We start from the raw sequence: 22,681 nt of genomic DNA, 5'->3' as shown, positions 1-22,681 counted from the left end.
ATTTATCTTCCTGAGACCCACTGCATCCGTCTGCCATAAACATACATGTTAGTTTCGGCCCATAGTGGACTCCATTTTGTGTTGTGTAAAATGGGGGGGGGGATTAAAAGTTAGCAAATCCCCATGTCCTCCTCAGAGGACAATCATAAAAACATTTAGTTTTAGGTCAAATAATATTTAAAATGATATAAATGATCATATTTGTGTATGTGCCCCTGCCATTCCTCCACAAGGTTGCAACATTGATGATAAATAAATGACAAAGCTTTGCCAGTTTATAACCGATGAAACATGATGGTATCAGAATAATCACTTACATGTGATGTATAGGATGCTACGGTCACTAAAGATAAAGTGTCAGGAGAAATAAGCAAGATACAGGATCTGTTTAACAGTAAATAGAAGTTCACATTTTTAATGTAAATAAAATAGAAGTTGTACATGTAAATTAACATTATCAATATAAAATAAAGTGTCAGTTGTATCAAGACTATATAATAACAGTAATAACAATAATATAAAATGAACTGGTGAGCATCTTGTCCTCCGTTTCCTGGGCCTTGGTGAACAGCACCATCTGATCCCCGTGCATCGACTCTTTCACCACGGCACGCCGGTCCTCCAACGCCTGGGCGGTGTCAAAGAAATTCGCATCCCGTGTCCGCTTTCCTAAGAGGGGAAAATAAGCAGGATACAAGATCTGTTTAGTCGCCATGTAGTTTTACAACATACTAGGAATGTGTTTTTGGTATTTTCACAAATAGAATTAAGGTTTCACAAATCTGAAACTGTGTTATAAAGAATGTTTGGCCTCTCTGGGATAATCCAGTCCAGATAAATCGGCTATGCAGCGATTTAAGAGGTTCAAACACGGAGGATTGTTCCTTTTTGAAGAGTGCTTCATGTATGCTTGAACTTTGTTTAATGTTGTTGAGGCAAGTTTTCGTACCGGAAGTCATGTGACCTCTAGCCCGGATGTTTACAATGTTTGTGAGAGACATTTGTAAATGCCGGTCTAGGCGAATACGTTTTCACGCTGTTTCATAATTGTACCAAGAAGGAAATAAACATGATTGTGAACATCAGTTCGATGCGTAACGTTCTTTCAAGACAAAGTTACAGTGTGTGTACCTTTGCGTTTGGTTGCTGGTAAGGGGGACGAGCAAGCGCTGTGATCTAGAAGGCAAAGCTCGCTTGTTTCCAATCCCGAGAGTTGTCCATCCTCGCCTGAAACAGACGATTAGTGCCATGAGTTAGTGAAGCAAATTACAGAAACACTGCACAGTTATTCACAAGTCAAAACGTTTTCATCGCGGCCGAGAATATCTAGCTAGCTAGATGTAGCTAGCTCGGGGCCGGTGTTAGCCTATTCAGCCTAGCATGGCTAGCTTGATCTACTGAGCAAATAAAAGTACATCTGAGACCATTATTGTGCAGATTAAAACCCCAGTGCATGTAGTTGATTTTACCTTCGTCGTGGTCGTCATCGTTGGCCACTAAATCCGCCGTTTGTAGTCCTGCCCGAGTTTCTTTATTTTTATCCGGTGTGCCGTGGGGCTGTGCACGATTCCCAGGTCGAGTGAAAGCTACTGAACTGGCTTCAGTGCATTCCCTGGGTCGCGTCCTCGGCGTAGAGAACCCAACGCTCCGTCGGTGCGTTGGGTTTTTGTAGCGAGGAAAAACAATGGCGTCTCCACACAACATTTTCACAGTTGTACGGGGCGTGGTTTGCAATTCGCCCAGCCAATCAGCACTGGGGCACTTTTGGGGCACTTTTCACCCACAGGAAAGTACGCTCTCTCAGCCGGCTCTAAAAATGGGGGTAAAAGTTCCCGAGATTAAGTACGATTTTTGGTGTGAACGCGACATAAGGGGTACTAACGGAACTAAACGCGAAAAGTACGGTGAAATGCGGCTAATGGCACTATGTGAACACAAGGATCAATCCTGCTGATGCCGCCTCTAGAGGACAAAAGGCCGACACATGGAGAACAGGACATGGATCCAGAAATGCTCTGGAAGTCAGAAAAGGACTACCCGCTGGTTCCCCTGGAATCCATCTCTCTCTCCTGCGATGATGTAGTGGTCAAAAGAAATGCTATTGTCAACACAGTTATGGTCACAGAAAGTCCTGCAGGCAAGCTACTCATGCATTTCTCCAGCTGGAGAAAACTACAAGTTGCAGTAGCATGGATCCTGAAGTTCAAAGAAAGCTTGAAACGGCTCGTTCAAAGGAGAAAAGAGCTTATTTCCACTTTAAATGACTCCAACACCGATGCTCAAAACAAAAGCAATGTTGAGCAGAAAATAGAAAGCATGAAGGCCACACTGTGGACAGACCAGTACAGTGTTCTCCAGAGGACATGACAGCACACGCCTGAGGAGGACGCAGGACGCCTGAGGAGGACGCAGGACGCCTGAGGAGGACGCCTGAGGAGGACGCCTGAGGAGGACGCAGGACGCCTGAGGAGGACGCCTCAGGAGGACGCAGGACGCCTGAGGAGGACGCAGGACGCCTGAGGAAGACGCCTGAGGAGGACGCAGGACGCCTGAGGAGGACGCAGGACGCCTGAGGAAGACGCCTGAGGAGGACGCCTGAGGAGGACGCCTGAGGAGGACGCAGGACGCCTGAGGAGGACGCCTCAGGAGGACGCAGGACGCCTGAGGAGGACGCAGGACGCCTGAGGAGGACGCCTGAGGAGGACGCCTGAGGAGGACGCAGGACGCCTGAGGAGGACGCCTGAGGAGGACGCCTGAGGAGGACGCAGGACGCCTGAGGAGGACGCCTGAGGAGGACGCCTGAGGAGGACGCCTGAGGAGGACACAGGACGCCTGAGGAGGACGCCTGAGGAGGACGCCTCAGGAGGACGCAGGACGCCTGAGGAGGACGCAGGACGCCTGAGGAGGACGCAGGACGCCTGAGGAGGACGCCTGAGGAGGAGGCAGGACGCCTGAGGAGGGCAGCTATGCCAGAAGAAACTAAGTTCCCTGTCATGTGTCAACTCTCATATTAAGGCACATGCATGAAAGAAGTGGACATGGAGGAAGAAAGCACATCCTCTCTGAAGTTAGGAAGAGGGATCAAAGCCAACTCTGCTGGAAGGAACATATTGGGAGATTGTGTTTTGTGGAGACGACAAAGAGCCAAAGAGCAGAAGATGGCTGCCACAGGAAAGGCTTGAGCCAGACATGTTGGTGTGGATCACTTTGGCCCTGTTCAAGTCAAAAGAGGACGTAGCACATGAAAGAGGAGTGCTGTTCACGTGCATGACAAGCAGAGCTGTGCACATTGAGGTCGCCAGCTCACTTGATACAGACTCATGCATCGATGCTTTGAGAAGATTCATATGCAGAAGAGGTCAAGTGAAACATATACGATCTGACAATGGGACCCATTTTGTTGGAGCTCAGAGAGAGTTAAAGGAAGCCCTCTCCATTCTGTTTCAACCCCCCAGGAGCATCCCCCCATGGAGGAGCATGGGAGCGTCTGGTTAAGTCTGTGAGGCAGGTTCTCTATTCTGTTTAGAAGCAGCAGACTTTGGATGAAGAAGGGCTGTACGTAAGAAGGACCTGTACGTAAGACGCCGATGGAAACAGGTGCTGGTGCCAGGAATATTTACCCCTCATGCAAGAAAGACAGAAATGGTGCAAGGAGAAGAGAAGCTTTAAACCTGGAGATGTAGTCATGGTAGTCGACCCATAGGGTTACTGCTCCCCGTAGCTCTTGGAACCTGGGAAGCAGGGGCGGACTGGCCATCGGGACGTTCGGGACGAATCCCGATGGGCCGGTACTGAAGTGGGCCGGTCGGATAAGTCACTAGCACCCCCCTTTAACATTGAAATATCAGTTTATATGAGAAATAATTTGTTTAAAAACGTTTATTTATTTTTGCCTTTTTTGGAATAAACTATCTTACTTTTCAATCTCATCTTGACATTTCTATATTTTCTCTCAAACTACGAGCGTCTATTCGTCGGTCAGCCCCACGAGTGAATCACAAACAAAGGACACGAAACAAATGGATATCGTGGTCACTACACTTCGTGTATTTTCACTTTAATTAACTTCCTGAGATAAAAAAAATATGTATTTACAAAAATGGTGAAAATAAAACTCATCGTGTTGATGTTACCTTTTATTTCATACCATCTCTTCTTCTACATCATATTCAGTCATTCCAGTCCTGATGCTAAGCTAGGCTAACTGTTTCCATAGCTTCCAGTCCTGATGCTAAGCTAGGCTAACTGTTTCCATAGCTTCCAGTCCTGATGCTAAGCTAGGCTAACTGTTTCCATAGCTTCCAGTCCTGATGCTAAGCTAGGCTAACTGTTTCCATAGCTTCCAGTCCTGATGCTAAGCTAGGCTAACTGTTTCCATAGCTTCCAGTCCTGATGCTAAGCTAGGCTAACTGTTTCCATAGCTTCCAGTCCTGATGCTAAGCTAGGCTAATCAATCAATCAATCAATCAATGTTTATTTAGCCTGATGGGGACACTGGGGACAGGAGGTGAGGGGGGAGAGCTACCAGGAGAGGAGCCTGATGGGGACACTGGGGACAGGAGGTGAGGGGGGAGAGCTACCAGGAAGAGGAGCCTGATGGGGACACTGGGGACAGGAGGTGAGGGGGGAGAGCTACCAGGAAGAGAGAGGAGCCTGATGGGGACACTGGGGACAGGAGGTGAGGGGGGAGAGCTACCAGGAAGAGAGAGGAGCCTGATGGGGACACTGGGGACAGGAGGTGAGGGGGGAGAGCTACCAGGAAGAGAGAGGAGCCTGATGGGGACACTGGGGACAGGGGGTGAGGGGGGGAGAGCTACCAGGAAGAGAGAGGAGCCTGATGGGGACACTGGGGACAGGAGGTGAGGGGGTAAGAGCTACCAGGAAGAGAGAGGAGCCTGATGGGGACACTGGGGACAGGGGGTGAGGGGGGAGAGCTACCAGGAAGAGAGAGGAGCCTGATGGGGACACTGGGGACAGGAGGTGAGGGGGGAGAGCTACCAGGAAGAGAGAGGAGTCTGATGGGGACACTGGGGACAGGAGGTGAGGGGTAAGAGCTACCAGGAAGAGAGAGGAGCCTGATGGGGACACTGGGGACAGGAGGTGAGGGGGTAAGAGCTACCAGGAAGAGAGAGGAGCCTGATGGGGACACTGGGGACAGGGGGTGAGGGGGGAGAGCTACCAGGAAGAGAGAGGAGCCTGATGGGGACACTGGGGACAGGAGGTGAGGGGGGAGAGCTACCAGGAAGAGAGAGGAGTCTGATGGGGACACTGGGGACAGGGGGTGAGGGGGGAGAGCTACCAGGAAGAGAGAGGAGTCTGATGGGGACACTGGGGACAGGAGGTGAGGGGGGAGAGCTACCAGGAAGAGAGAGGAGCCTGATGGGGACACTGGGGACAGGGGGGAGAGCTACCAGGAAGAGAGAGGAGCCTGATAGGGACACTGGGGACAGGGGGTGAGGGGGGAGAGCTACCAGGAAGAGAGAGGAGCCTGATGGGGACACTGGGGACAGGAGGTGAGGGGGGAGAGCTACCAGGAAGAGAGAGGAGCCTGATGGGGACACTGGGGACAGGGGGGAGAGCTACCAGGAAGAGAGAGGAGCCTGATAGGGACACTGGGGACAGAAGGTGAGGGGGGAGAGCTACCAGGAAGAGAGTGGAGCCTGATGGGGACACTGGGGACAGAAGGTGAGGGGGGGAGAGCTACCAGGAAGAGAGAGGAGCCTGATGGGGACACTGGGGACAGAAGGTGAGGGGGGAGAGCTACCAGGAAGAGAGAGGAGCCTGATGGGGACACTGGGGACAGGAGGTGAGGGGGGAGAGCTACCAGGAAGAGAGAGGAGCCTGATGGGGACACTGGGGACAGGAGGTGAGGGGGGAGAGCTACCAGGAAGTGAGTGGAGCCTGATGGGGACACTGGGGACAGGGGGTGAGGGGGGAGAGCTACCAGGAAGAGAGTGGAGCCTGATGGGGACACTGGGGACAGGAGGTGAGGGGGGGAGAGCTACCAGGAAGAGAGAGGAGCCTGATGGGGACACTGGGGACAGGGGGTGAGGGGGGAGAGCTACCAGGAAGGCCATTCTTAAGTATTTGAGTGAAACAGGATTGATTGGAAGAATTTAAAACAACGTAAATACATGGTATAATTCCACAAGTGGTGAAAGGATGATATGGTGATACACACTATTGTACAGTAGGTGGCGGTATGCACCTTAAAGTTCTTTGCAATCCGCCAAATCCCGAGAGAAGAAGAAGAAGAAGAAGAAGAAGAAGAAGAAGAAGAAGAAGAAGAAGAAGAAGAAGAAGAAGAAGAAGAAGAAGACTCCGAGCTGTCCGACTTCAGGCGAGCTTTTTGAGACCTCCCTCGGCTGCAATCGGCTATTTCGTCTACTTTCGAGGCGAGCCGCAGCTCGTCTCGAACAAGCCTAAATACTCCGCCATGTCAGAGCACTACAACTCCCAGCAGCCTCTGCACGACCGGAAGCCGTGAAGCCTCCATCAGAGAAGAATAAAAGGTAAACAGCTGATAGTCTCTGTACCGTATTTAATAACAGCTGATAGTCTCTGTACCGTATTTAATAACAGCTGATAGTCTCTGTACCGTATTTAATAACAACTGATAGTCTCTGTACCGTATTTAATAACAGCTGATAATCTCTACCGTATTTAATAACAGCTGATAATCTCTGTACCGTATGTAATAAGGTAACAGCTGATAGTCTCTGTACCGTATTTAATAACAGCTGATAGTCTCTGTACCGTATGTAATAAGGTAACAGCTGATTGTCTGTAATATATGGCTGATAGCACTACTTGGTGTGAGGAAGCAACCTCTGATCTTAGTAAACACATTGAGAGCCAGACAGAGTATAACATATCAACAGAAGGTTGATGCTCTGAGGAAGGATTTAGTTAACGTGATACAAGTGAGCCTTAAATTACTGACAGTTTCTGACAGCATAGCTAACATGTTTGTTTCTAACTCAGCAGATTCTCTGTTACTGTAAACAGGCTAACAGGCTAACAGGCTAACAGGCTAACAGGCTAACAGGCTAACAGGCTAACAGGCTAACAGGCTAACAGGCTAACAGGCTAACAGGCTAACAGGCTAACAGACTAACAGGCTAACAGGCTAACATGCTAACAGACTGTGGTTAAAGTCAGTAATAACATCAGGAGGGTCTGTTGTAATATTTACTCATATTTAAAACAGGGAGATCTTTATTGTTTCTGTCTGTGATGACGGTTTGATTAATAAAGTGTTGTTGTTTCCAGATGATGAAGAGTAAAACCGACGAGGAAGACTACTGGAACAGCTCCAAGTTCAAAGCCTTCACCTTCGATGATGAAGACGACGAGTTCAGCCGGGTGAGACCCTGAGTCAGCATTATGAGTCCTGTCATGAGTCAGCATTATGAGTCCTAAACCCTCAGATGAGTCAGCATTATGAGTCCTAAACCTGAGTCAGCATTATGAGTCCTGTCATGAGTCAGCATTATGAGTCCTAAACCCTCAGATGAGTCAGCATTATGAGTCCTAAACCTGAGTCAGCATTATGAGTCCTAAACCCTGAGTCAGCATTATGAGTCCTAAACCTGAGTCAGCATTATGAGTCCTTAACCCTGAGTCAGCATTATGAGTCCTAAACCCTGAGTCAGCATTATGAGTCCTAAACCCTGAGTCAGCATTATGAGTCCTAAACCCTGAGTCAGCATTATGAGTCCTTAACCCTGACATAAGTCAGCATTATGAGTCCTTAACCCTGACATAAGTCAGCGTTATGAGTTCTAAACCCTGAGTCAGCGTTATGAGTCCTAAACTCTAAGTCAGCGTTATGAGTCCTAAACCCTAAGTCAGCGTTATGAATATAAACCCTGAGTCAGCATTATGAGTCCTAGACCCTGAGTCAGCATTATGAGTCCTAGACCCTGAGTCAGCATTATGAGTCCTAGACCCTGAGTCAGCATTATGAGTCCTAGACCCTGAGTCAGCATTATGAGTCCTAGACCCTGAGTCAGCATTATGAGTCCTAGACCCTGAGTCAGCATTATGAATATAAACCCTGAGTCAGCATTATGAGTCCTAAACCCAGAGTCAGCATTATGAATATAAACCCTGAGTCAGCATTATGAGTCCTAGACCCTGAGTCAGCATTATGAGTCCTAGACCCTGAGTCAGCATTATGAGTCCTAGACCCTGAGTCAGCTTTATGAGTCCTAGACCCTGAGTCAGCTTTATGAGTCCTACACCCTGACATGAGTCAGCATTATGAGTCCTAACCCCTTACACGAGTCAGCATTATGAGTCTTAACCCCCGAGTCAGCATTATGAGTCCTAAACCCTGAGTCAGTTTTATGAGTCTTAACCCCCGAGTCAGCGTTATGAGTCCTAACCCCTGAGTCAGCATTATGAGTCCTAAACCATGAGTCAGTTTTATGAGTCTTAACCCCTCACACGAGTCAGCATTATGAGTCCTAACCCCTGAGTCGGCGTTATGAGTCCTAAACCCTGAGTCAGCTTTATGAGTCCTAACCCCTGAGTCAGCATTATGAGTCCTAAACCCTGAGTCAGTTTTATGAGTCTTAACCCCTCACACGAGTCAGCATTATGAGTCCTAACCCCTGAGTCAGCTTTATGAGTCCTAACCCCTGAGTCAGCATTATGAGTCCTAAACCCTGAGTCAGCATTATGAGTCCTAACCCTTGACATGAGTCAGCATTATGAGTCCTAAACCCTGAGTCAGCATTATGAGTCCTAACCCTTGACACGAGTCAGCATTATGAGTCTTAACCCCTGAGTCAGCATTATGAGTCCTAAACCCTGAGTCAGCTTTATGAGTCCTAACCCCTGACATGAGTCAGCATTATGAGTCCTAAACCTAAGTCAGCATTATGAGTCCTAAACCTGAGTCAGCATTATGAGTCCTAAACCTGAGTCAGCATTATGAGTCCTAAACCCTGAGTCAGCATTATGAGTCCTAAACCCTTGAGTCCTTAACCCTGACATGAGTCAGCATTATGAGTCCTAAACCTGAGTCAGCATTATGAGTCCTAAATCTGAGTCAGCATTATGAGTCCTTAACCCTGACATAAGTCAGCATTATGAGTTCTAAACCCTGAGTCAGCGTTATGAGTTCTAAACCCTGAGTCAGCGTTATGAGTCCTAAACCCAGAGTCAGCGTTATGAGTCCTAAACCCAGAGTCAGCATTATGAATATAAACCCTGAGTCAGCATTATGAGTCCTAGACCCTGAGTCAGCATTATGAGTCCTAGACCCTGAGTCAGCATTATGAGTCCTAGACCCTGAGTCAGCATTATGAGTCCTAGACCCTGAGTCAGCATTATGAGTCCTAGACCCTGAGTCAGCATTATGAGTCCTAGACCCTGACATGAGTCAGCATTATGAGTCCTAACCCCTTACACGAGTCAGCATTATGAGTCTTAACCCCCGAGTCAGCATTATGAGTCCTAAACCCTGAGTCAGTTTTATGAGTCCTAACCCCTGACATGAGTCAGCATTATGAGTCTTAACCCCCGAGTCAGCGTTATGAGTCCTAACCCCTGAGTCAGCATTATGAGTCCTAAACCATGAGTCAGTTTTATGAGTCTTAACCCCTCACACGAGTCAGCATTATGAGTCCTAACCCCTGAGTCGGCGTTACGAGTCCTAAACCCCGAGTCAGCTTTATGAGTCCTAACCCCTGAGTCAGCATTATGAGTCCTAAACCCTGAGTCAGTTTTATGAGTCTTAACCCCTCACACGAGTCAGCATTATGAGTCCTAACCCCTGAGTCAGCTTTATGAGTCCTAACCCCTGAGTCAGCATTATGAGTCCTAACCCCTGAGTCAGCATTATGAGTCCTAAACCCTGAGTCAGCATTATGAGTCCTAACCCCTGACATGAGTCAGCATTATGAGTCCTAACCCCTGACACGAGTCAGCATTATGAGTCTTAACCCCCGAGTCAGCATTATGAGTCCTAAACCCTGAGTCAGCTTTATGAGTCCTAACCCCTGACATGAGTCAGCATTATGAGTCCTAGCCCCTGAGTCAGCTTTATGAGTCCTAACCCCTGACATGAGTCAGCATTATGAGTCCTAACCCCTGACACGAGTCAGCATTATGAGTCTTAACCCCCGAGTCAGCATTATGAGTCCTAAACCCTGAGTCAGCTTTATGAGTCCTAACCCCTGACATGAGTCAGCATTATGAGTCCTAACCCCTGAGTCAGCTTTATGAGTCCTAACCCCTGAGTCAGCATTATGAGCTCTTCCTCTGTGTTTCAGTTGAAAGAGTCGAAGCAGGCGGTGAACAGCATCCGCCGCCTGGTGGAGGAAGACGATGATGAAGAGGACGTGGAGAAGATCAGCTGGAGCGGAGAGCCTGTGGGGAGTGAGTTTATTATTATTATTAACACCTGTGGGCAGTCCTGGGCTTGGATTGGCTGTCGCAGCTGAGTTTATTATTGTAATCATTCTGCTTCGTCTCCTCAGGTATATCCTGGTCTGTGAACGAGACGGCAGCGTCCAATCAGAGGACAGACAGAGAGCCCGCCTTCCCCAAAATCAACACTGACACCTCAACGACCAGCAAGAGCCAATCAGGATACTCCCTGAGCTCCCTGTTCAAAGGTGAGACAGACAGGTGAGAGACAGACAGGTGAAAGACAGACAGGTGAGAGACGGACAGGTGAGAGACAGGTGAGAGACAGGTGAGAGACAGACAGGTGTCAGAGAGACAGACAGGTGAGAGACAGACAGGTGAGAGACGGACAGGTGAGAGACGGACAGGTGAGAGACGGACAGGTGAGAGACGGACAGGTGTCAGAGAGACAGACAGGTGAGAGACGGACAGGTGAGAGACGGACAGGGGAGAGACGGACAGGTGAGAGACTGACAGGTGAGAGACTGACAGGTGTCAGAGAGACAGACTGGTGAGAGACTGACAGGTGAGAGACTGACAGGTGAGAGACGGACAGGTGAGAGACAGACAGGTGAGAGACAGACAGGTGAGAGACAGACAGGTGAGAGACAGACAGGTGAGAGACTGACAGGTGAGAGACGGACAGGTGAGAGACGGACAGGTGAGAGACTGACAGGTGAGAGACGGACAGGTGAGAGACTGACAGGTGTCAGAGAGACGGACTGGTGAGAGACGGACAGGTGAGAGACGGACAGGTGAGGAGACGGACAGGTGAGAGACGGACAGGTGAGAGAGACGGACAGGTGAGAGACGGACAGGTGAGAGACTGACAGGTGAGAGACGGACAGGTGAGAGACTGACAGGTGTCAGAGAGACGGACTGGTGAGAGACGGACAGGTGAGAGACGGACAGGTGAGAGACGGACAGGTGAGAGACGGACAGGTGAGAGACGGACAGGTGAGAGACGGACAGTTGAGAGACGGACAGGTGAGAGACGGACAGGTGAGAGACGGACAGGTGAGAGACGGACAGTTGAGAGACGGACAGGTGAGAGACGGACAGGTGAGAGACTGACAGGTGAGAGACGGACAGGTGAGAGACTGACAGGTGTCAGAGAGACGGACTGGTGAGAGACGGACAGGTGAGAGACGGACAGGTGAGAGACGGACAGGTGAGAGACGGACAGGTGAGAGACGGACAGGTGAGAGACGGACAGTTGAGAGACGGACAGGTGAGAGACGGACAGGTGAGAGACGGACAGGTGAGACACGGACAGGTGAGAGACGGACAGGTGAGAGACGGACAGGTGAGAGACGGACAGGTGAGAGACGGACAGTTGAGAGACGGACAGTTGAGAGACGGACAGTTGAGAGACGGACAGTTGAGAGACGGACAGGTGAGAGACGGACAGTTGAGAGACGGACAGGTGAGAGACGGACAGGTGAGAGACAGACAGTTGAGAGACAGACAGTTGAGAGACAGACAGTTGAGAGACAGACAGGTGAGAGACAGACAGGTGAGAGACAGACAGGTGAGACACAGACAGGTGAATGTATGAAACTGAAGGTAGATTTTTTTCTCTGCAGGGAAAACTAAAGGAGGAAACTTCCAGCAGTTCACCGACTGTGAGTAAAATACACTCTGTGTGAGTTAGTGAATGGGTCAGTGAATGAGTTAGTGAAATAGTTAATGAATGAGTTGGGAATGGGTTAATGAGTTAGTGAATGGGTCATTGAATGAGTTAATGAATGAGTACATTAATGAGTTAATGAATGAGTAAATGAATGAGTTGGGAATGGGTTAATGAATGAATGGGGAATGGGTTAATGATTTATTGAATGAATGGGGAATGGGTTAGCCTAATGTTAAGGTGTTTGTGTCGTAGCGCTCACCGACTCCTCTCTCCGGCTCTATGCTCCAGAACTCCGAAAACCCAAATCTGAATACAAGGTACGAAATAAATCTGATGAAGGAATTTAATTTGATCCGTTTCCTAACGAGCTGGTTCTGTTTCAGGATTACATCAGTGATTGGTTCTGTTTCAGGATTACATCAGTGATTGGTTCTGTTTCAGGATAGCATCAGTGATTGGTTCTGTTTCAGGATAGCATCAGTGATTGGTTCTGTTTCAGGATAGCATCAGTGATTGGTTCTGTTTCAGGATAGCATCAGTGATTGGTTGGTTCTGTTTCAGGATAGCATCAGTGATTGGTTCTGTTTCAGGATTACATCAGTGATTGGTTCTGTTTCAGGATTACATCAGTGATTGGTTCTGTTTCAGGATAGCATCAGTGATTGGTTGGTTCTGTTTCAGGATTACATCAGTGATTGGTCGCCTGAGGAGACGGTTCAGAGGATGCAGCACGGAAAGGTAACACACCTGTAAACACACACACTGCAGTACTACAGAGTACACACTGCAGTACTACAGAGTACACACTGCAGTACTACAGAGTACACACTGCAGTACTACAGAGTACACATGTTCTGCAAATACAGTGTATAATGCAGAACTGCTCCTGGGGTATAATGCAGTACTCTGTGTACTTGTACTTCAGGCGGTGTATAATGCAGTAATGCAGTACTCTGTGTACTTGTACTTCAGGCGGTGTATAATGCAGTAATGCAGTACTCGGTGTACTTGTACTTCAGGCCGTGTATAATGCAGTACTCTGTACTTGTACTTCAGGCCGCGTATAATGCAGTAATGCAGTACTCTGTACTTGTACTTCAGGCCATGTATAATGCAGTACTCTGTGTACTTGTACTTCAGGCCGTGTATAATGCAGTACTCTGTGTACTTGTACTTCAGGCCGTGTATAATGCAGTAATGCAGTACTCTGTGTACTTGTACTTCAGGCCGTGTATAATGCAGTACTCTGTGTACTTGTACTTCAGGCCGTGTATAATGCAGTACTCTGTGTACTTGTACTTCAGGCTGTGTATAATGCAGTACTCTGTGTACTTGTACTTCAGGCCGTGTATAATGCAGTACTCTGTGTACTTGTACTTCAGGCCGTGTCTCTGGAGAAGTTCCGCTCCCTGCAGGACAAACTGCTGCTGCTCGACTTCTCCGTCAGCGCCAACGATGGGAACGTCATCACCGCCGTAACTTTATTTATAATGACAACATCATATATAACTTTATTTATAATGACAACATCATATATAACTTTATTTATTATGACAACATCATATATATAACTTTATTTATAATGACAACATCATATATAACTTTATTTATAATGACAACATCATATATAACTTTATTTATAATTTGAAGCATGACAACACTATCTCATATAACTAATAATTAACAGCTGCTCTCTCCATGCAGGTTTTGATATATTTAAAGAGGACTCTGAGTAAAGGTGAGAGAATACTACTTCCTGTTGTACCTGATGTTACTTCCTGTTGAACCTGATGTTACTTCCTGTTGAACCTGATTTTACTTCCTGTTGAACCTGATGTTACTTCCTGTTGAACCTGATGTTACTTCCTGTTGTACCTGATGTTACTTCCTGTTGAACCTGATGTTACTTCCTGTTGAACCTGATGTTACTTCCTGTTGAACCTGATGTTACTTCCTGTTGAACCTGATGTTACTTTCTGTTTCTGACAGAGGTTTTGTTCCGCGAGCTGCAGTCCAGACAAACGGCTCTGAGACATTTAATCTGCTACCTGAGAGAGAGCCGAGACCACCGTCTGCTGCAGGAGCTGTTCAGGTCTCTGAGTACACATTACATGACATGTTACATCACATCACATGTTACATCACATTACATGTCACTTGCTAGACGCTTTTATCCAAAGCGACTTACATACTCAATACTGTGGGTACTTTGGGGTGAAGTGTCTCAGGGACACAACGACATGCTGACTGCAGTGGGGTTTGAACCTGTGACCACCTGATCCGAACACCAACACACAACCCACTGCACCACACGCCTCCCTGTACACACACCTGTACATACCTGCACACACCTGTACACACCTGTACACACCTGCACACACCTGTACACACCTACACACACCAGTACATACCTGTACACACCTACACACACCAGTACATACCTGTACACACACCAGTACATACCTGTACACACCTACACACACCTGCACACACCTGTACATACCTGTACACACCTACACACACCTGTACATACCTGTACACACCTACACACACCTGTACACACCTGTACACACCTGCACACACCTGTACATACTGAGTTTATCTGATTTGATTCCTTCTTCTGCTGCTTAGAGCTCTGGGCCGAACGGAGGACGTGGCGGTACGTACAACAAATAACAAGTACACACTCATAGCACAAACACACAAACAAACACTACACACTCATAGCACAAACACACACTACACACACATAGCACAAACACACAAACACACACTACACACTCATAGCACAAACACACACTACACACACATAGCACAAACACACACTACACACACACTACACACTCATAGCACAAACCACACCAAACAACACACTACACACTCATAGCCACAAACACACACTACACACACATTAGCACAAACACACCACTAACCCACTCATAGCACAAACACACCACTACACACACATAGCACAAACTACACACTACACACTCATAGCACAAACACACAAAACCCACACTACACCCACACATACCACAACCACACACTCCACACTCATAGCACAAACACACACTACAACACTCATAGCACAACACCACACTACACACTCATAGCCACAAACACCACAAACAACACTACCACACTCATAGCCACCAACCACCACACTACACACACATAGCACCAAACACCACACTACACACACTATAGCACAAACACACAACCTACACACTCCATCATAACACAAACACACACTACACACACATAGCACAAACACACAAACACACACTACACACTCATAGCACAAACACACACTACACACACATAGCACAAACACACACTACACACACATAGCACAAACACACACTACACACTCATAGCACAAACACACAAACACACACTACACACTCATAGCACAAACACACACTACACACTCATAGCACAAACACACAAACAACACACACCCATAGCACAAACACACACTACACACTCATAGCACAACACACACACTACACACTCATAGCACAAACACACACTACACACACATAGCACAAACACACACTACACACACATAGCACAAACACACACTACACACTCATAGCACAAACACACACTACACACTCATAGCACAAACACACACACACACTCATAGCACAAACACACACTACACACTCATAGCACAAACACACAAACAAACACTACACACTCATAGCACAAACACACACTACACACTCATAGCACAAACACACACTACACACTCATAGCACAAACACACACTACACACTCATAGCACAAACACACACTACACACTCATAGCACAAACACACAAACACACACTACACACTCATAGCACAAACACACACGACACACCAGTGGCGAGCCGTGACTTTTATACCGAGGCCCTCTGACCCCCTTCCCTAAAAGAAGAGTTATTACGTCTCAGCGTATACTTCAGCGGAATATCAAAACAACGGCCCGGGGTGCAAAACGCATCGATGACAGCGACCCTCGACCACACAGAACACCATTTATATAAACACCTATTATCACAGGGCACCCACAGCCAAGCAACAATTACAATGAATGAAGTCGGCACGGCGGCCCACATTGAAAATGACTTAGGCCTACCTTTGATGATCAAATGACTTAGGCCTACCTTTGATGATCAAATGACTCAGGCCTACCTTTGATGATCAAATGACTTAGGCCTACCTTTGATGATCAAATGACTTAGGCCTACCTTTGATGATCAAATGACTTAGGCCTACCTTTGATGATCAAATGACTTAGGCCTACCTTTGATGATCAAATGACTCAGGCCTACCTTTGATGATCAAATGACTCAGGCCTACCTTTGATGATCAAATGACTCAGGCCTACCTTTGATGATCAAATGACTTAGGCCTACCTTTGATGATCAAATGACTCAGGCCTACCTTTGATGATCAAATGACTCAGGCCTACCTTTGATGATCAAATGACTTAGGCCTACCTTTGATGATCAAATGACTGAAACACAAAGTCCATCCTCGTGTCCTTCTGGATGAAGCACTTGATGGCGGGTCATGCAGCTGATCCTTTGCCACTCCAGTTTATCATTGTAACTCAATCTTGAAAATGACTCGGTTAATAATTTCGCAACGATGTCATCACTATCACTGACATGAGCCATCATGAACGAACTTATGCTAATCATAGATCTATCCATCATAAATCTATCGATTTAGATTTATGATTCGAAAATTATAAAAGTAGGGTAGACATGTGGATATTATCCGGCTGAACAAAACGTGCATTTATCAAACCGGTTCGTTTTCCACAGACCTTATTTCCAGCTATTACATCCATGAGAAATCCCACTGCTTTCTGTCGAGGGAACCCGAGCGCAGCTTCCTTCCGGGTTTTAGGACGCGTCACTGCACCACTTGCATAGACTTCACAGCGGGCGGAACTTGTCATAAAGTCCGCGAAAATAAAGCCCACCCATTTAGAGGGAAGATATGATTGGTCAACTGTTCTGTCATTTGACATTACTCTCTCGTTGAGTTACTATAGCTGGCCCTCTGTGAATTTACAGCAGGACCAATCAGCTCCTATCTTCACAGTAACTCGCAGAGACTGAACAGGCAGATTGGAAGGATTTATTTATTTGGAAATGTTATTTTAAATACAATTAAATCAAGTTATTTTGGTAAAACTAATGAAAAATATTTAAAAAAAAAAGATATTTAAAAAAAAAAACAATTTGTTTTCAAATATTATTTTGTAGAATATCTTAGGCCCTCAGGGCCTAGAGGGCCCTCAGGGCTCGCCACTGCTACACACACATAGCACAAACACACACTACACACACACACACTTCCTCAGTTCACAGGTGATTTCACTTTCTGTTTCCATGGCGACAGCTGCTACAGTATAAAGAACACCTGAGCATTGCTGACGAAAACAAGAGGCGGGACTTCCTGAAGAGCTGCCTCAGGTAACACGTGTACAAATACACTGAACTGATGTTTGCATACTTTAACACGTGTACAAATACACTGAACTGATGTTTGCATACTTTAACACGTGTACAAATACACTGAACTGATGTTTGCATACTTTAACACGTGTACAAATACACTGAACTGATGTTTGCATACTTTAACACGTATACAAATACACTGAACTGATGTTTGCATACTTTAAAGCGTGTACAAATACTCTGAACTGATATTTGCGTACAAATACTCTGTTTCCAGTCTTCCATTTTCTCCAGAAGATTTTTCTCTCGTCCAGGATCACTACACTCTGCTGGAGAGACAAATCATCATCGAGGTCAGTTTAATCCCAGTTTAACTCCAGTGTAATCCCAGTTTAACTCCAGTTTAATCCCAGTTTAACTCCAGTTTAATCCCAGTTTAACTCCAGTTTAATCCCAGTTTAACTCCAGTTTAACTCCAGTTTAATCCCAGTTTAACTCCAGTTTGACTCCAGTTTAATCCCAGTTTAACTCCAGTTTAACTCCAGTTTAACTCCAGTTTAACTCCAGTTTAACTCCAGTTTAATCCCAGTTTAACTCCAGTTTAACTCCAGTTTAATCCCAGTTTAACTCCAGTTTAATCCCAGTTTAACTCCAGTTTAACTCCAGTTTAATCCCAGTTTAACTCCAGTTTAATCCCAGTTTAATCCCAGTTTAACTCCAGTTTAATCCCAGTTTAACTCCAGTTTAATCCCAGTTTAATCCCAGTTTAACTCCAGTTTAACTCCAGTTTAACTCCAGTTTAACTCCAGTTTAATCCCAGTTTAACTCCAGTTTAATCCAGTTTAACTCCAGTTTAACTCCAGTTTAATCCAGTTTTAACTCCAGTTTAATCCCAGTTTAACTCCAGTTTAACTCCAGTTAACTCCAGTTTAATCCCAGTTTAACTCCAGTTTAATCCCAGTTTAATCCCAGTTTAACTCCAGTTTAACTCCAGTTTAACTCCAGTTTAATCCCAGTTTAATCCCAGTTTAACTCCAGTTTAACTCCAGTTTAATCCCAGTTTAATCCCAGTTTAACTCCAGTTTAATCCCAGTTTAACTCCAGTTTAACTCCAGTTTAACTCCAGTTTAATCCCAGTTTAATCCCAGTTTAACTCCAGTTTAACTCCAGTTTAATCCCAGTTTAACTCCAGTTTAACTCCAGTTTAATCCCAGTTTAACTCCAGTTTAATCCCAGTTTAACTCCAGTTTAACTCCAGTTTAATCCCACCTGTTGCAGGCCACCGATCGGCAGGCTGAGCGAGGAGGGAAGCTGGAAATCTTCCAGAAGTTTCCAAGGAAAGCTTCGATTCTCAACATGCCGCTGATCACAACGCTGTACTACTGCTGCTTCTACCACTACTCTGAGGCCGAGGTTAGTCCGGGTTAAACCAGGCCAAAGTTAGTCCGGGTTAAACCAGGCAGAGGTTAGTCCGGGTTAAACCAGGCCGAGGTTAGTCCGGGTTAAACTAAACTAGGCCGAGGTTAGTCCGGTTTAAACCAGGCAGAGGTTAGTCCGGGTTAAACTAAACTAGACCGAGGTTAGTCCGGGTTAAACCAGGCCGAGGTTAGTCCAGGTTAAACCAGTTCCAGGTTAGTCCGGGTTAAACTAAACTAGGCCGAGGTTAGTCCGGGTTAAACCAGGCCGAGGTTAGTCCGGGTTAAACTAAACTAGGCCGAGCTTAGTCCGGGTTAAACCAGTTCCAGGTTATTCCGGGTTAAACTAAACTAGGCCGAGGTTAGTCCGGGTTAAACCAGTTCCAGGTTAGTCCGGGTTAAACTAGACCAGACCGAGGTTAGTCCGGGTTAAACCAGTTCCAGGTTAGTCCAGGTTAAACTAGACCAGACCGAGGTTAGTCCGGGTTAAACCAGACCGAGGTTAGTCCGGGTTAAACCAGTTCCAGGTTAGTCCGGGTTAAACTAAATGAAGCAGAGGTTATTCTGAACCTGAATATTGAAAGCAGCTTGTGTCTCTTCCTGTTTGCAGGGCACCTTCAGCAGCCCTCTGAACGTGCGTCAGACCTTCAAGGTGAGCCGTGGTGGTTTGACAGGTGAGTTACAGGAGGTTACAGGTAAGGTCTTCGCCCTCTCACCTGGTTGACCTCTGACCTCAGATCTCGGAGAAGCAGTTCTTCGTGACGGCTCTAGCTGCGCGGGCGAAGCTGAAGGCGTGGTCGGACGTCGACGCTCTGTTTACCTCCAGGAACTGGCTCGGATTCACCAAGAAGAAATCTCCACTCAGCTTCCAGCGCGTGGTCGACGTCCTGCAGAAGAACTCCGCCCCCACACAGGTGAGAGGGAGGGGCTACCCTGCTGAAAACAGGTGTGCGACTGGCAGGTGTGCTGTTGATTGACAGGTGTGCTGTTGATTGACAGGTGTGCTGTTGATTGACAGGTGTGCTGTTGTTTGACAGGTGTGTTGATTGATTGACAGGTGTGTTGTTTGATTGACAGGTGTGCTGTTGTTTGACAGGTGTGTTGATTGATTGACAGGTGTGTTGTTTGATTGACAGGTGTGTTGTTTCTTTGACAGGTGTGTTTGATTGATTGACAGGTGTGTTGTTTGATTGACAGGTGTGCTGTTGTTTGACAGGTGTGTTGATTGATTGACAGGTGTGTTGATTGACAGGTGTGTTGTTTGATTGACAGGTGTGCTGTTGTTTGACAGGTGTGTTGTTTGATTGACAGGTGTGTTGTTTCTTTGACAGGTGTGTTGTTTCTTTGACAGGTGTGTTGATTGATTGACAGGTGTGTTGATTGATTGACAGGTGTGTTGTTTCTTTGACAGGTGTGTTGATTGATTGACAGGTGTGTTGATTGATTGACAGGTGTGTTGATTGATTGACAGGTGTGTTGTTTCTTTGACAGGTGTGTTGTTTGATTGACAGGTGTGTTGATTGATTGACAGGTGTGTTGATTGATTGACAGGTGTGTTGATTGATTGACAGGTGTGTTGTTTGATTGACAGGTACTGCAGGACTACGTGGCGCTGGTTGATGATGCGGAGCTTAGGATCACTTTGGCCCAGAAACATAAATGTCACGACATCGTTATCAACGTGAGACTTTCATAATAATAATAATGAGTATTTAAAAGCTTACTTACGTTGTTGATGTCATGATGACTGGCGTCTCTCTGGGCCAATCAGACATACCGAGACCTGAAGGACCGGCAGCAGTTGCTAGGATACCGAGGGAAGGTCGAGAGGGGGTCGGCCGAGGAGAGGAAGATCGATGAGCTGCTGACCAATCAGGTGAGGGTGGGGGGCAACCCGGTGAGGGGGGGGGCAACCCTGAGGGGGGGGTCATCATGTAACCTTTTTTTTTCTTCTTCTCTTTCAGCAAATTCGTTGGAAGAACTGAAAGCCTAAACTAAAGACTTTTACTTTGAAAATGAATAGGCTTCTTCCAGAGACAAGAGAAGAGCTGTCACCGTGGCAACAAGAACATCTAATTAGATTGCAGATGCTGATTGACCCCGCCCACAGGACACTGGGTGGGTGGGGCTTGTATTTCTGCTGAGTCATCGTTTCGACATTCCTCTTGATTTGATAAATAATGTTGTAAAAACTATTAAAACTTTATTTAAAAATGTGACTTTTTCTTTTTTATTGGAAGACGAGAAGCGGAAGTTTGCCGAAAATCGCTTTCCAACAATATGGAACGGGTGTAACGGTATCCTTATTCGTCCCGAACCGTCACAGTTCGGACGTCACGGTTCGGTGCATGCAGTCACACGACGAATACGCCTTTTTTTATGAGTGGGAAAAAAGTCTGTCATTCAGAGCAGTATCCACGACGCTATATAATCCAGGTATTGCGCCTAAAAGCTGTTTGCCAGCCGCCCTTAAACAACAAATGAAGAACAAGAAGAAAACACAACAAAACTAACAAAATACAAGAAGAAGAAAAGTTAGTATGGCGATTTCAGATAACACACAGGAGACCCACCTGCTTCTTTTAAATCAGCTGTGTGGGAACATTTCGGGTTCCCTGTGGACTACAACAACGATTTAATTTCAAACCTTTATTTAACCAGGTGAATCCCATTGAGATCATCGATCTATTTTTCAAGGGAGACCTGATGATGGACTGCGAGTGGTGGATCGGACGAGGATGACAGCGGTGCGGTATGCTAATGGTAACACACGCCAAACATGCTAAATCATATCAGAAGGCATCACCCAGATTTGCCAATCACCGGAGCCCGGCAAAAGACAACCGCAGTTCAACAGCCGCTGCTTTTAAGAAGCCAATAAACATGAGAGCCGAGAGACACAAATAAATAACGGAAGCTATTGGCATATGTTTTTCAACGGCTATGCTTCAACCTTGAAACACTTTCTTATTATTTATTTTGTAATATTTTCAAGACATTCTTTTTAGTTTCACAGCTTGATGAAACCTTACTGTTTGACATCAGCCATTATAGATGTTGGGGAAATATTTTCCAAGGCGCATAACTTTGACCCAGTTTATCAGTTCATGTCCTGACTGAGCACGCACCTGGAACCTGGGCTGCTGTGCTCTCAGTGTTCTGTCTCCATGTTCCTGCCTGGTGGATCAGCTGATAGAGGTGTTATGGTTCTATGTTCCTGCCTGTTGGATCAGCTGATAGAGGTGTTATGGTTCTATGTTCCTGCCTGTTGGATCAGCTGATAGAGGTGTTATGGTTCTATGTTCCTGTCTGTTGGATCAGCTGATAGAGGTGTTATGGTTCTATGTTCCTGCCTGTTGGATCAGCTGATAGAGGTGTTATGGTTCTATGTTCCTGCCTGTTGGATCAGCTGATAGAGGTGTTATGGTTCTATGTTCCTGCCTGTTGGATCAGCTGATAGAGGTGTTATGGTTCTATGTTCCTGCCTGTTGGATCAGCTGATAGAGGGGTTATGGTTCTATGTTCCTGTCTATCAGCTGATAGAGGTGTTATGGTTCTATGTTCCTGCCTATCAGCTGATAGAGGTGTTATGGTTCTATGTTCCTGCCTGTTAGATCAGCTGATAGAGGTGTTATGGTTCTATGTTCCTGTCTGTTGGATCAGCTGATAGAGGGGTTATGGTTCTATGTTCCTGCCTGTTGGATCAGCTGATAGAGGTGTTATGGTTCTATGTTCCTGCCTGTTGGATCAGCT

At 46.4% G+C, this 22,681-nt stretch overlaps 1 protein-coding gene across 2 annotated transcripts; it reads left to right on the top strand.

The window, feature by feature from the left end:
- Positions 1-6,291: 6,291 nt before the first annotated feature.
- vipas39 (VPS33B interacting protein, apical-basolateral polarity regulator, spe-39 homolog) lies at positions 6,292-21,147 on the top strand. 2 transcript variants are annotated; one of them, XR_004557379.1, is made up of 19 exons: positions 6,292-6,511; positions 7,271-7,365; positions 10,284-10,389; positions 10,491-10,628; positions 12,006-12,044; positions 12,305-12,369; positions 12,734-12,790; positions 13,435-13,527; positions 13,757-13,790; positions 14,042-14,144; positions 14,684-14,711; positions 17,455-17,528; positions 17,791-17,866; positions 18,792-18,926; positions 19,539-19,602; positions 19,666-19,842; positions 20,520-20,609; positions 20,700-20,804; positions 20,893-21,032. XR_004557379.1 is itself a non-coding variant. In XM_034149398.1 (19 exons), exons 2-19 carry the CDS (start codon positions 7,273-7,275, stop codon positions 20,911-20,913), a joined length of 1,476 nt encoding a protein of 491 aa, XP_034005289.1. In that variant the 5' UTR covers positions 6,292-6,511; positions 7,271-7,272; the 3' UTR covers positions 20,914-21,147. The 2 variants fall into 2 exon arrangements, 1 of the variants encoding a protein (XP_034005289.1); XM_034149398.1 differs by having other exon boundaries at positions 19,539-19,580; positions 20,893-21,147.
- Positions 21,148-22,681: the final 1,534 nt, after the last annotated feature.

Source organism: Trematomus bernacchii, unplaced genomic scaffold (genome assembly GCF_902827165.1).
Source record: "Trematomus bernacchii unplaced genomic scaffold, fTreBer1.1, whole genome shotgun sequence".
In the NCBI taxonomy this organism is placed as follows: Eukaryota; Metazoa; Chordata; class Actinopteri; order Perciformes; family Nototheniidae; genus Trematomus; species Trematomus bernacchii.
The sequence above is the reverse complement of the archived record's forward strand: the minus strand, read 5'-3'. Positions and strand labels throughout refer to the sequence as shown.